This window comes from Schistocerca serialis, chromosome 1 (assembly GCF_023864345.2).
Source record: "Schistocerca serialis cubense isolate TAMUIC-IGC-003099 chromosome 1, iqSchSeri2.2, whole genome shotgun sequence".
Classification (NCBI taxonomy): Eukaryota; Metazoa; Arthropoda; class Insecta; order Orthoptera; family Acrididae; genus Schistocerca; species Schistocerca serialis.
Genome location: NC_064638.1, coordinates 209560504 through 209575585, shown reverse-complemented (window position 1 = coordinate 209575585; position 15082 = coordinate 209560504). Strand labels below are relative to the sequence as shown.

Sequence of the window (15082 nt, the reverse complement as noted above, 5' to 3'; positions counted from 1 at the left end):
AATGGTTTAACACAAAGTCAAGTATTAAAAGTTAGAAACTAAGTTTGTGTCCTGAGATAACATAACCTATGGTGTGCAATTTAGGCAGAATGTATTCAACCAGTATTTGAGAATGAAAGCATTTAGAAACTGCAAACTAACTTTACGTAAAATTTTAAAACTTAATGCAATTTTTCTTGCCCCCCCCCCCCCCCCCCCCCACACACACACACACACACACACACACACACACACAAAGTTTCTCACTTTTTTTTTCTATTTAGCAGTGAAACTTCAGTAAGAGGCATGACATTTTAATTTATTATTTCTTTACTACTAAATACATTTGCAACACGTTTTGCATCCAGTATACCCACATATCACTGAATGTACTGGCAGAATAATACCATTGTATGATATACTGTTCAGGAGTCATGACATCGTAAACACCCAGATGCTTGAAAAATTAGCTTCTCTTAAAACTGGGCACTAATTATCCAGACTATACTCATCCCAGAGTTTGAAAACACTGAGGGGGTTACTGCTCACAATTGGATGAGGAGAATTTGGTCACTGATATTACCCTTTTCTAGGATATTACCTAAGTGATTTAGCGATATTTTGAAATCTGATTGATAGGGACCAACATGGGGGGAAAATTTCATTTTGTGATTAGAAGTTTTCTGTAATCACAATTAAACTCCAGCAATTGGTAAATTATTGTAAACAGACTATCATTCTGCTTTCAGATAAAATGCTGCAGAGCAAACAGGCACGGGCAAAACTGTGGAACAGTTACAATGGGCAGCATCTGATCTCACAATAGTATGTCACTTTTATATCAGAACCACTGATCACCTAAATCATTTACACATTTTTGACATGACACAGAGTTTACATCCTGGACTTGAAACTATTTAGATGTGTCCTGTTGTAGGACAATAAGAACATTTATGTTAATTGAAGAATTAGTTATTGTTACTTATTAGCATTTTAAGCTAAAAAACTGAATGCAAGGTAAGTCTGACAATGGTGTGCCTTGCTTTTTTGCTGTTTCAAAGTTCCTAAACCAATGTATTAATCAGTTTCAACTGCCAAACGATTTATTCAGCTGCAGCTTCATGTCTTGCTAGATTGAGTGATACTCACATTTTCAGATGAGAAAGACTTACTGTTTTTATAATCTTGTGTTAACTGTAGTGGGAATTTTGAGTACAGCAGCAGCACCAGCAGTGATAATGATAGCAGAAGGTGGCTTATATTTTGCAGTCCTGTCAAGTCTGTCATTAGAAGTGGAGTATTAGCTGAGATAGGAAAAGAAAAATACCTTCACACTGAAGGAAACATCTGGGAATTTGGCTGAATAGAGAGCAACTTATCTGCCTGGATGGAAAGGATTCCAACCCTGTTCACAGTACCTTAAAAACATCACTACACTGTTAGGTAAGAAAGAAGGGAGGATGATGAACATGGCAACCAGTAACATAACAACTTCCAACAACTTTAAGATAACTTAAAAGGACCATGTTTTATGACAGGCTTTGAGAACACAGAAGTATAAAACTAACTGTATGCATCATGGTTAGTTGCCAGACTTTGAAGACTGAAATCACTGAACTTTTAATTTTTTCCCCCCCCAAACAACTTATGGGAATTCAACCAGTAATATTTACAGTTTGTGCCTTGAAAATGGCGGGGTGTACGCCTGCAGAAATATTGGCGGTCACTGTAAATATTACCTTGCTGAATTCCCGTTAGTTGTTTGAAAATTGTATATGCCAGGAGAAACTCACGTGTCAATTCTTAGACATACCATTTCCAGTACCATGAAAATAGGGGAAAATCATCATACATACCTGTCTATACAATGTCTGATCCATATGCGAGTGAGAAAGAACTGTGTCCAGATCCCAAGGGGTGATTTCAGTGAAGTGTACTCGTCTTAGGATACGTTGGGCATATGGAAGTCTCTGCTGCACACAGCTATCCGCAGTGGTGGGGGCAGGCAAAGTTGAAAGCCATCGAAGAACAATACGGAGCACCTGAAACAGCATAAGGTATGTTTGAAGAGCGTTAAGTATAGTTGATGGTTGGAATCTTCTGTCATTTAAGTATTCTTACACATATAGAGAACTTAATCACTCACAATTTAGTAAAAATTTGAAAGTTTACTTGTAATACCCAAGATGGTTGGAAGAAACAACAACAACAACAACAACAACAACAACAACAAAGAAGTGGAGAAAGAAACAAGGTTCAACTCTAGCTGACTTTATACAATAATATAATTTACACTAAAAAAGTGTAATTTTTCCCATACATTGTTCACTTTTGCTCCAAGGATGTCATTTTATTGCTGTAAGTTGGCCACTTTGCCAACTACAACATAAACACCTTCCCATCCCCCAACAAACAGTACTTTTGACCACATTCTTAAATATTTTCCAATTTAATTTATTGTTTTTATCTTCACAGTCAGTAGCAGTGTATCACTTGTATCACCAAATTTGCAGATGGAATTTAATGCACTTTATTTTGACCACTTTTCTTGAATTTTAATCATATGCCAATGAAGCAGTAATCTTTCTCAATTCCTATTTGGATTGTTTGCTCTTAACTGTTTTAGATATTTTATGATGCAGATATCTAGTCATAGCACTGAACAGCAAAATTATATTAAGAACATTTAATGCAAGCAGACTGGATAGTGTAAGTAATTTGTTCTGGAATGCACTGCAAAGATATTTAGTTTACATCAAGTTAATTTATTAAAATTATTAAATTTGGGAACTTAGTGGTTCCTGTGTCAGCTAACAATCCAGTCTTTGGCATTTATTGTTGGAATATGAATTCAACACAACAAGCTTACATTTTCCAATGATGCCCAGAAACAGTAAAACACTAATGAAATTCCTCAATTGCTAGATCATATGATACGTGTGAAGCAGTTTAATGATGCAAGTTGCTTAAAAAGCCCAATTAAAAGACAGAAGCTGCTCAATAATCCTATCTACTTTGATATTTGTTATTCATGGAGATGAGAGCACTGACATTTGTTAAAAGATAAAAAGCTTTCCTCAACCTGAAGTTTTTTTCAAAATCACAGTGCTTTATTACACATGAATGGTCCTAATGAATGTAGTATGCCCTTGCTGCCCTCTGACCTTCAGACTCACTAACCCAAAACAGTAATTGTGTGATGTGGACTCCAAATTGTGCTATTTGCATTTACCTGTACAAATCATTGCCAGATGCAAATTTTTAAACAGTGCAACTTTATTTTGATACTCATTGTGAAAGGTGAGTTCTGAAATAAATCTGAATGGCTGTATTGTTTCTTTTATAGCAGGGAATTATAAATTGGAATTTGGGCTTCCATAACATACAACCTGTTGTGCATCCATGAATGATGCACTGTGCATAAGCACAATGGTGTGTTTCTGCATGTTTGAATGTTTTGCAGCCATGTAGTTTTGAATAGGTTCTAAAACGACTAGATACATTATTCTGTAGCACCATTCCCATATATTGTTATGCACTATACAGGTCATGCAAGGAATGATCCTCAAACTATACATTACGAGACAGAATGGCAAAAATTCTTGTCTCCCCTCATCCTCAGAAAAGTGAGACTGTCTTCATCTCGGATTTGAGCGACCTACTCTTTCTTTCTATGTTTTCCCAACCTATTCCTCGTTCCTTCCCAACAAAGGAAATAACAATATCAAAAGCTGGGATAGTTTCCGGTACTTTTAAATATGTTTACAAGCAGTACCATGAATTTTGCCCTCTGAAATACTTGTCAGCCTTTCTATGTCGTAATTTTATAATTTTTTGAAATGAATTTTCCTTTGATACAAATGATCAACAAAGACAGGTATTAAGATTACACTCATCATTTTATTTCCCAAGCAGTCCCACTCTTATGTGAATAGGCTATTTACAGAAATTCTGCTAGTCCTGTGGCAAACAATTTTGTACATATGTATATGTGGCAAAAAAATCTCTGAAGCATCTCTAGAAATTATCAGGCATGATGAAAGGAAGAAATAAAGTGTTGCATATCAAGAGTTCAAAGCGTTGCAACACCTGTAAGAACTGCATCTAATTAGAAGAGGGCTATCAGGAAAAAAGTCTAAACATTCAAGCGGATTGACAAATACCTGAAAGCGGCAAATCAGTCTCAGTTCACCTTTATTACCCCAGTAATTACCACTAATTTTGGACTCATAACTTCATTATCTTGCTACACATAAGTAAAATAACTGTTACACAACCAGCAGTGCCACCTTTTCCTTAGTAGTGCTCATTTTTATGAACATTTACAGTGATGAGTTTCTTCCTATTTGGTAGTTACATTCAGTTCTATAACACTATAATTATGTATGATCAGAAACTTACATAAATATGTAATGTGTCCATATGTTTTGATAGTGATTCTGACAGCAGAAGTACTGTCTTATCATCTCATGGGCAGCAAGGTACTTCACACTGCATGTAGTTCAGCATCACATATGATGACCAATTCACGTAATTTCCCCAAAGAGAGATCTTGTCATACTATACAGAATGGAGAAATTCCCAAGATTAATTCTATTTGAGATGTGTGATATATATAAAATAAGCATGCAAACTGATGAAAGTGGCATACGGTGACTGGTATATCTACCAGCACGAACAATGTGTTTTTTGTATGGTTATCAAAAAATTTCAGAATAATGAAAGGAGATGGCATCTCCAGGTAGTGAACACATAACAGCAGGTGCAATTTACAAGTATTTTTACCTGATCGACAACAGGATTTGGCTTGTTTTGCAACAATGCATTGTAAAGCCTCAAAATCCATTCAAATGAGATCAGGGTTTTTGCTTAGAAAAGGCAGATTTGTTATCAGTGATACTGGAAAGGTATGCGATTCAATCATTGTCACTCTTTTAGACAGACTACATGATTTTACACACACACACACACACACACACACACACACACACACACACACACAACCATTATAGTGTCAAGTACCAGTGGACATTTTGTCATTAAAATAATGCCCCACTAATTCATATTAAAGTATTTCATAAATTTTCCTGTAACAATCAAGGTGAAAAGGTGCTGACGTCTGCTATGACATACTTCATGCCACAAGGCAATACCCATTTCATAAAGGATGAGACTCAAGCCTGTTTGTACCTACTCTGAATTTATTGAGATGCTGACACAGAATTCTGTGCAGTTCTTGCACAACTACCAGATCACAGGAAGCATAACAACAAAAATAATCAATTTTTTATGATGTAATGTAATTGGATACATAGCAGCAGGGGAACACATACATGAAAGGAGATTATACTTACACAAGCTTTCAGAGCCAGTGGATCATCCTCCTGGCAGAAGGGTTGAAAGAGAAGGAAGAGGGGTGAAGGAGAAGGACTGGAGAGATTTAGAAAAAGAGACAGATTTTGGAACAGTCACCCAGAAATTCACTTCAGGGGAGATTTACCAGATGGGATGACATGAAAAGATTGATTGTTGGGGACTGCACCAGACAAAATTTGAAAACATGAGAGCTTAAGGGTGGAAGACAGGGTAATATGTAAGACAGATTACAACAAAAACATTGTGCACAAGTTACAAAAACGTGGTGCAAGAGTGAAAAGCTAAGTGCATTGTGCGTAACGGATGTGAGAGGAGGAAAGCAAAAAATACACAGGTCAGAAAATGAAAGACGTATTAAACTAAAATGGAGTGAAGAAAGGAGTAGGTACTTTGAAGAAATGCTGAGGCGGAAGGAATTAACATAAATTAAAGTCAGGTAGGTGGCAAGAGCCTAGAACATGTTGTAGCACTAGTTCCCACCTGTAGTGTTCTGAGAAACTGGTGTCTGGAGGAAGAATCCAGATGGCGTACAGGGTGAAACAGGCAACAAGACAACAACTGTCATGTTGTAGAGCGTGCTCTGCGACATGATATTGTGTGTTGCTGGTATACACCCCCTGCTTATGCCCATGCATCCTATCTGCTAACTCGGTAACAGTCATGCCGATGTAAGAGGCCGAACAGTGTTTACTACATAATAGCTCGTATATGACTCGTCGTTTCACAGGTGCCGCTCCCTTTGATAGTACATGTTTTGTCAGTTACAGGACTAGTACAGGTGGTCGCAGGAGGGTGCATAGGGAAAGTCTTGCACCAGGGATGGTCACAGGGGTAGAGAGCCACGGGGTAGGAAGATGGGTGCAGAAGGAGCACAAGGGCTGCCAAGCGTAATGTGGAGATTGGAAGGGTGATGGAAAGTCTAGGTGTGGTGGGAAAAATCTCGGACAAAATGGATCTCATTTCATGGCATGATTTTAAGAAGCCATGGCCTTATCAAAGTAGCTGATTAATACATTCAAGACCACGATAATACTGAGTGACAATTGGTGTGCCCTAAAATTATGTTTTGAGTGATCAGCAGTACCAGGATTGGCTGTGGCAGCCTGGGAAATCTGCTTTTGAACTACGCTGTTAGGGTAATTATGTCCCGTGAAGGCTGAGATGAGGATGGTGGTGTATTGCTGTAAAGAGTCTACAGCTGTAAAGAGTCTGCATCAGAACAAATATGTTTGCCTCGAATGCCAAGGCTGCATGGGACTTAATGTGACATGGAAAGGATGGCAACTGCCGAAATGTAAGTACTATTGTTTGTTAGTATGTTTTTTGTGGACAGAAGTGCGCACTGGCCAACGGTGAGGATGAGAGCACCATGAAAGAAAGTGGCATGGGATTTGGAATAGGACCATGTGAAATTTAACTGAGAGAAGGTATTTGCAGATTCCAGGAATTTTAACAGGTCAGCCTCACCACGAGTCCATATGGTAAAGATTTCATCAATCTATCTAAACCAAACCAGGGGCTGAAGGCTTATGAATCCCAGGAAGGCCCCCTTTGAGCAACCAATGAAAAGGCAGGCATTAGAAGGATCCATCCTGGTTCACACAGCCACACCCCTGATCTGTTTGCACCTCAAAGGTGAAGTATTTGTTGGCAAGTATGAAGTTGATTAAGGTGAGCAGGAAGGAGATCGTAGATTTGGAATCAGGTGGCACCACCTGAGAAAATGTTCAGCAGCAGACTGACTATGTATGTGGGGGATGCTGTAATAGAGGGTGGTGGCATCAATGGTGATAAGCAAGGTGTGTGGTGGGAGTGGGACAGGCACGTATTTCTGGTGAGGTAGGAAATTGTTGGTTCCTTTAATATAGGTGGGAAGTCTTTGTACTATGGGTTGCAAGTACTGATCAACTAAGGCAGATTATGTTTGGTGGGTGTTTTGAACCCAGTAACTATGGTTGGGTTTGTAAATCTTAGAAAGAAGGCAAAAGTTGGAAGTGCACGATTTTGGTGGAGTCAGAAGTTCTTTGGATTAGTCTTTGTGAGGAGCCTGAGGTTTTAAGGAGGGACTGCAGGTCAGTCTGAATCACAGGGCTGGGATATTTATGGGAGATGCTGTATGAAGAGGTGTCAGACAGCTGGTGTAGACCTTCACTAATATTTCAACCCTTCTGCCGGAAGAATCAGCCACTGGCTTCTAAAGCTTTTATGTGTGTGTTCTAGTGCTGCCACTTGATGAGTAGATTTTTTTATCTATCCAATTACATTGTTGATCACAGATTTCCCACCTCTTTTGTGCAACTCACCTCATCTCTTATTTCTCTTCAATATTTATTTGCCTTTGTTTATGAGTATTACTCATAACTTCTAAGCAGCTTTTTACCTCCAGCATATTGTTAATGCTTCTTGCACATTACTCTGAGCATCAAAGGATCAATATCTTATGCATCTGTTGCATTGTGTCTGCCTTCTGTCAGGCTTTTTCATTTCCTTCTATTTAATACTTCACTTAAGCATTGCTTATCTATCTTCCTCCCATTGTCTCTTCTCAATATTTGAAGTAAGAGCCTTTAAAATACTTCAGAGCACTGTTCAGTCTACCGATTTCATCTTCTTGTATTGAACACAATCCAGAACTCATTGTAACCAATAATTCCAAGTGTATATAAACGAAGTTACTATTTTTAAAAAGTATCATTTTGCATACTTCCAAATATATAGTCATTTGGACAAACCTCAGCTTCAGGGCAGTCTACAGGAAAATCACAGCCCAGAAGATATTCCAGTTGCATAGGGGACAACCTCTGGAAGTCTTGAGTTCGTGAAAACTCACGGAGATGACTGCTCATGAACCGATACACACGTCGCCTCAGTTGTGAGAGCGAGTAAGTTTCAGCAATTGTTGCTATGTCCACGCAGTTCTCCAAATCAAGCTGAGTCTGTACAAAGAAAAATAACTATTTAAATAGGATTATTACATGTACGAGTGTTTATAAGAATATTGCACAATGTAATTTACGAACTATGCAAAACAGAATTTTTTTTGTGATTCTTGAGTTTCTCCCAGCATATTTGATAATCAAAATATCCGCGGGTGAACTGCCGGTCTACAGTGTCCAACGGGCACAATATTTCGGCGATCATACATGTCGCCATCATCAGGTGAACCGACGGACTGAGCTCCAGTCCGTCAGTTCACCTGATGATGGCGACATGTATGATCACCGAAATATTGTGCCTGTTGGACACTGTAGACCGGCAGTACACCTGTGGATATTTTGAGAATTTTTTTTAATATGATCTGCTAATTTTTTGGTCCAATCTGGAGGCAGAAAATCTAAACATATGAAGTTTTGGACCAAGTAAAACTTGAAAGGAGACCAAGTTGACAGGAGGTACAACAGTGATGTCAGCCAGGACATAGTTCTTCAGTGTGAAATATAAGTCACTGTGCAATATTCTGTAAATGGGAACTACAACGCAACTGTAATACTTTCATCATTCAGTATATTTTCACTAGTGAAATCATAATGGAAGTACCATATGAAGCTAGTGCAATTTAAGTCAGGCTAAATATAGTGCCAGATCCAAGGCAATCACGAAAGCTGCATCTGTGCATTGATTAGATGGCATTGGATTAATATAAGTGAGTAACACTTCTTTGGTGTTACCTTTACTGAGTGAATTAGCATCTGGAAATAGGTTTAATATACAAATAAATGTAAAAAACAATGCTTGTACAAGTTTTCAAACATGTATATTGTAATTCTGTCATAGATTTCACAAAGCTGAGGAAGTACATGCATGTATGAAAGTTGCTGTGGTGTGCTACAAGCTGTCACCCCACAGTCAAAGAAGTTACAGCTCACTGCAGAGCTGGCCACTGAGAATGCGGCTGACAGCCTTCATCAACAATATGTTAAATGGAATGGTGGCATTGTATATTTGTCAAAACTAATAGTTCCAATCCGTTTTAACATGGCGTAGATAGGCAGTGTGATTGAGAATTCAGCTTAAGTTCTGAAGAAATAGTCTTGGGCAAGGTAATTGTCGGGAGCGAGCTAGCTATAAGAATGTGGTAGGTCTTCAATGGAAGAGACTACCAATGGTACACAATGATAAATTTTTGAGGAACTGGTTTCTAGTTTTGTGGCTGACAGAGTTAGAATTCATCTAACATTCTATATGATGAAAATCCTTAGTAGTACATTTATGTTTAATGGGATTGTGTAATTATTTACTGGCAGCGAAGTATGTTTATGGACTATAAGGAAAAAGATTCAACGACTGTGGTTGTGAGCTGGTGATTTGCGATAGCCGACTAGGATCCACATTCTTTTGTGAAGTATTGCAATGGCACACCAAGAGGTTATTGGGTTGTGACTATTTTCATTATTGTATGGCACACTCCCCCCCCCCATGAACCATGGACCTTGCCGTTGGTGGGGAGGCTTGCGTGCCTCAGCGATACAGATGGCCGTACCGTAGGTGCAACCACAACGAACGGGTATCTGTTGAGAGGCCAGACAAACATGTGGTTCCTGAAGAGGGGCAGCAGCCTTTTCAGTAGTTGCAGGGGCAACGGTCTGGATGATTGACTGATCTGGCCTTGTAACACTAACCAAAATGGCCTTGCTGTGCTGGTACTGCGAACGGCTGAAAGCAAGGGGAAACTACAGCCGTAATTTTTCCCGAGGACATGCAGCTTTACTGTATGATTAAATGATGATAGTGTCCTCTTGGGTAAAATATTCCGGAGGTAAAATAGTCCCCCATTCGGATCTCCGGGCGGGGACTACTCAAGAGAACGTCATTATCAGGAGAAAGAAAACCGGCATTCTACGGATCGGAGCGTGGAATGTCAGATCCCTTAATCGGGCAGGCAGGTTAGAAAATTTAAAAAGGGAAATGGATAGGTTAAAGTTAGATATAGTGGGAATTAGTGAAGTTCGGTGGCAGGAGGAACAAGACTTTTGGTCAGGTAAATACAGGGTTATAAATACAAAATCAAATAGGGGTAATGCAGGAGTAGGTTTAATAATGAATAAAAAAATAGGAGTGGGGGTTAGCTACTACAAACAGCATAGTGAATGCATTATTGTGGCCAAGATAGACACAAAGCCCATGCCTACTACAGTAGTACAAGTTTATATGCCAACTAGCTCTGCAGATGATGAAGAAATAGATGAAATGTATGACGAGATAAAAAGAAATTATTCAGGTAGTGAAGGGAGATGAAAATTTAATAGTCATGGGTGACTGGAATTCGTCAGTAGGAAAAGGGAGAGAAGGAAACATAGTAGGTGAATATGGATTGGGGGGAAGGAATGAGAGAGGAAGCCGCCTTGTAGAATTTTGCACAGAGCATAACTTAATCATAGCTAACACTTGGTTCAAGAATCATAAAAGAAGGTTGTATACGTGGAAGAATCCTGGAGATACTAAAAGGTATCAGATAGATTATATAATGGTAAGACAGAGATTTAGGAACCAGGTTTTAAAATGTAAGACATTTCCTGGGGCAGATGTGGATTCTGACCACAATCTATTGGTTATGAACTGCAGATTGAAACTGAAGAAACTGCAAAAAGGTGGGAATTTAAGGAGATGGGACCTGGATAAACTGAAAGAACCAGAGGTTGTAGAGAGTTTCAGGGAGAGCATAAGGGAACAATTGACAGGAATGGGGGAAAGAAATACAGTAGAAGAAGAATGGGTAGCTCTGAGGGATGAAGTAGTGAAGGCAGCAGACGATCAAGTAGGTAAAAAGACGAGGGCTAATAGAAATCCTTGAGTAACAGAAGAAATATTGAATTTAATTGATGAAAGGAGAAAATATAAAAATGCAGTAAATGAAGCAGGCAAAAAGGAATACAAACGTCTCAAAAATGATATCGACAGGAAGTGCAAAATGGCTAAGCAGGGATGGCTAGAGGACAAATGTAAGGATGTAGAGGCTTATCTCACTAGGGGTAAGACAGATACTGCCTACAGGAAAATTAAAGAGACCTTTGGAGAGAAGAGAACCACTTGTATGAATATCAAGAGCTCAGATGGCTACCCAGTTCTAAGCAAAGAAGGGAAGGCAGAAAGGTGGAAGGAGTATATAGAGGGTTTATACAAGGGCGATGTACTTGAGGACAATATTATGGAAATGGAAGAGGATGTAGATGAAGACGAAATGGGAGATAAGATACTGCGTGAGGAGTTTGACAGAGCACTGAAAGACCTGAGTCCAAACAAGGCCCCGGGAGTAGACAACATTCCATTAGAACTACGATGTATGAGACAGGCGAAATACCATCAGACTTCAAGATGAATATAATAATTCCAATTCCAAAGAAAGCAGGTGTTGACAGATGTGAAAATTACCGAACTATCAGTTTAATAAGTCATAGCTGCAAAATACTAACGCAAATTCTTTACACACGAATGGAAAAACTGGTAGAAGGCGACCTCGGGGAAGATCAGTTTGGATTCCGTAGAAATGTTGGAACACGTGAGGCAATACTGACCTTACGACTTATCTTAGAAGAAAGATTAAGAAAAGGCAAACCTACGTTTCTAGCATTTGTAGACTTAGAGAAAGCTTTTGACAATGTTAACTGGAATACTTTCTTTCAAATTCTGAAGGTGGCAGGGGTAAAATACAGGGAGCGAAAGGCTATTTACAATTTGTACAGAAACCAGATGGCAGTTATAAGAGTCGAGGGGCATGAAAGGGAAGCAGTGGTTGGGAAAGGAGTGAGACAGGGTTGTAGCCTTTCCCCGATGTTATTCAATCTGTATATTGAGCAAGCAGTAAAGGAAATGAAAGAAAAATTCGGAGTAGGTATTAAAATTCATGGAGAAGAAGTAAAAACTTTGAGGTTCGCCGATGACATTGTAATTCTGTCAGAGACAGCAAAGGACTTGGAAGAGCAGTTGAACGGAATGGACAGTGTCTTGAAAGGAGGATATAAGATGAACATCAACAAAAGCAAAACGAGGGTAATGGAATGTAGTCAAATTAAGTCGGGTGATGCTGAGGGAATTAGATTAGGAAATGAGACACTTAAAGTAGTAAAGGAGTTTTGCTATTTAGGGAGTAAAATAACCGATGATGGTCGAAGTAGAGAGGATATAAAATGTAGACTGGCAATGGCAAGGAAAGCGTTTCTCAAGAAGAGAAATTTGTTAACATCGAGTATAGATTTAAGTGTCAGGAAGTCATTTCTGAAAGTATTTGTATGGAGTGTAGCCATGTATGGAAGTGAAACATGGACGATAACTAGTTTGGACAAGAAGAGAATAGAAGCTTTCGAAATGTGGTGCTACAGAAGAATGCTGAAGATAAGGTGGGTAGATCACGTAACTAATGAGGAGGTATTGAAGAGGATGGGGGAGAAGAGAAGTTTGTGGCACAACTTGACTAGAAGAAGGGACCGGTTGGTAGGACATGTTTTGAGGCATCAAGGGATCACAAATTTAGCATTGGAGGGCACCGTGGAGGGTAAAAATCGTAGAGGGAGACCAAGACATGAATACACTAAGCATATTCAGAAGGATGTAGGTTGCAGTAGGTACTGGGAGATGATGAAGATTGCACAGGATAGAGTAGCATGGAGAGCTGCATCAAACCAGTCTCAGGACTGAAGACCATAACAACAACACAACATGGCACACTCTACAGATTGAGTTGTTGCTGTTTGGTGGTTGTTTATAAGAGAGTCTTTTGGCCTTGAGCAATGTAATGACTCAAGAGCATCATACTTAAGGTGACAGACAATAGCATCTGAGAGCAGGATTTGTCCCCGAGTTTGTAAAGACCTGCCCTGATACAATGAAAGAGACAGACTACATTTTTTTAAGGAACCATTACTGAAGGCTTCTGTACAGCAAGGCTATTACTTGTGATCTAACAATATCAAATGGCCATTTCAACTAGGGATCTTTACCAGAATGAGATTTTCACTCTGCAGCGGAGTGTGCGCTGATATGAAACTTCCTGGCAGATTAAAACTGTGTGATTTTCACTCTGCAGTGGAGTGTGCGCTCTATGTGGCAGATTACAACTGTGTAGCTGTGAGGACCGGGCGTGAGTCGTGCTTCGGTAGCTCAGATGGTAGAGCACTTGCCCGCGAAAGGCAAAGGTCCAGAGTTCGAGTCTCGGTTGGGCACACAGTTTTAATCTGCCAGGAAGTTTCTTAGGGATCTTTAGTTGGTTGTTTATTGCCAACACCGGAAGAAGTTCTAATTTTATTCTGGTATGGACCAAAGTGGTGGTGGCACCTGGGTTCTTTGTTTGTCCTTTTTGTTGGTGATTACTGCCCATCAGCAGAAACTTAAAACTTTGATGGCACTTTTACACTTACAACAAAATGGCTGTGCTGGATATTAAAAGAAGAAATATGACAAAGCTGCAATTCCTAAAAGAAAATTAGATTCTTGACTTATTACTTAAAATAAATTGCTGTTCAGTGATGTCTTATTAAACAAAGACTAAAGTTAACTGAGAAATAATAATTTCAAGAGAAAGGAAAATATTAAAACATATTCTATGTAGTTGTGATCGTAGAAAATTTAGTGCAGGAAGTGTTAACTACATTATGACCATCTAGTCTAAAAAAAAAAAATATAAACACAATTTTTTTTTGAAGAAAATCACTTGAGATTCAAAGAGATGTATGGCTGACTGGGCTTGTTGCTTGATCTCTGTGAAGCTGTTTTTATTTCTATTTATTTATTTTAGGTCACAAAAACAACTGATGTCATAAGTGCCCATGTCATAACCTTAGAACACCAATATGTAAAAGAAGTTAAAAGTGACTATACACTAAGCACATTCTACAGAAGCAAATAGAGCTAAAAACAAGGACGTCCCCTTGGAGAAAGGTCCACAAAATGTGGTGTAGAGACAGTGGAGGTCCCTAACCTAAGATCAAATGTCCTTTACCATATTGCTATGGTGGATAAAAAGGAACACACGATCAACAGCCCATGTGTTGTTTACTAAAATGGTCAATAAGTCAGATGGCAAATGCATATTGGAACCTATGCGGTTAAAAAAAGGGCATTGGGCCAGGAAATGGCGATGAACATAAAGTGGTGCAGGATCATCACGTAACAAGCGCCGATGGCTAAAATGACAGTGCCCAATATGCAACCTAGCTAAAATGATGTCCTCATGACAAGAGGGCCAAGAGGAGATTGGCCAAGACGTTTGGAGAGGTTTAATTTCTTGGTGCTTGTTCCCAGAATACAAGACCAGTGGTGATGCCAAAGTGACACCATCTGCCATCAGACAGCAACACAGAGATCATCTGAAGGAAAGAAGAGCTAGTAGGTCAAGGTCGGAGGACTGCAGCCATGGCAACAGTGTCAGCAGCCTCATGTCCCATCAGACCCATGTGACCAGGAAACCACATTAACATCACAGTAGCTCCCTCAACAGCAAGCAAGTGGAAGCTTTCTTGGACCTGTTGCACTAAGGGATGGACTACGTACAGCATACAAGCTCTCCAAGGGCACTAAGAGAATCTGAGCACATTGCAGAATTCAAAAACGTTTGCCACTGGTGTGTTGGGTGGCCAGGTAGAGGGCAAAGAGTTCTGCTGTAAAAATCGAGCAGTTTTCTGGAATCCAATACCGAAAATGGTCAGTGCCAATGAAGAAGGCACACAGGAAACCACAGTCAGTCTTAGAGCCATCAGCGTACATGATGGTGCTATTGCTGAGATGCGTGCAAAGA

General features: G+C 39.4%; 1 protein-coding gene across 3 annotated transcripts in view; it reads right to left on the bottom strand.

Moving 5' to 3' along the window:
- The window catches only part of LOC126465978 (kelch-like protein 26), a 332331-nt gene that overhangs the window by 37869 nt on the left and 279380 nt on the right, over positions 1–15082 (bottom strand). For all 3 annotated transcript variants that reach the window (XM_050096350.1, XM_050096348.1, XM_050096349.1), the window contains exons 5-6: positions 8088–8291; positions 1836–2021 (exon numbers count right to left, since the gene is read on the bottom strand). In XM_050096350.1, coding sequence (XP_049952307.1) covers positions 1836–2021; positions 8088–8291 — 390 coding nt within the window. The remainder of the gene's footprint in view (positions 1–1835; positions 2022–8087; positions 8292–15082) is intronic.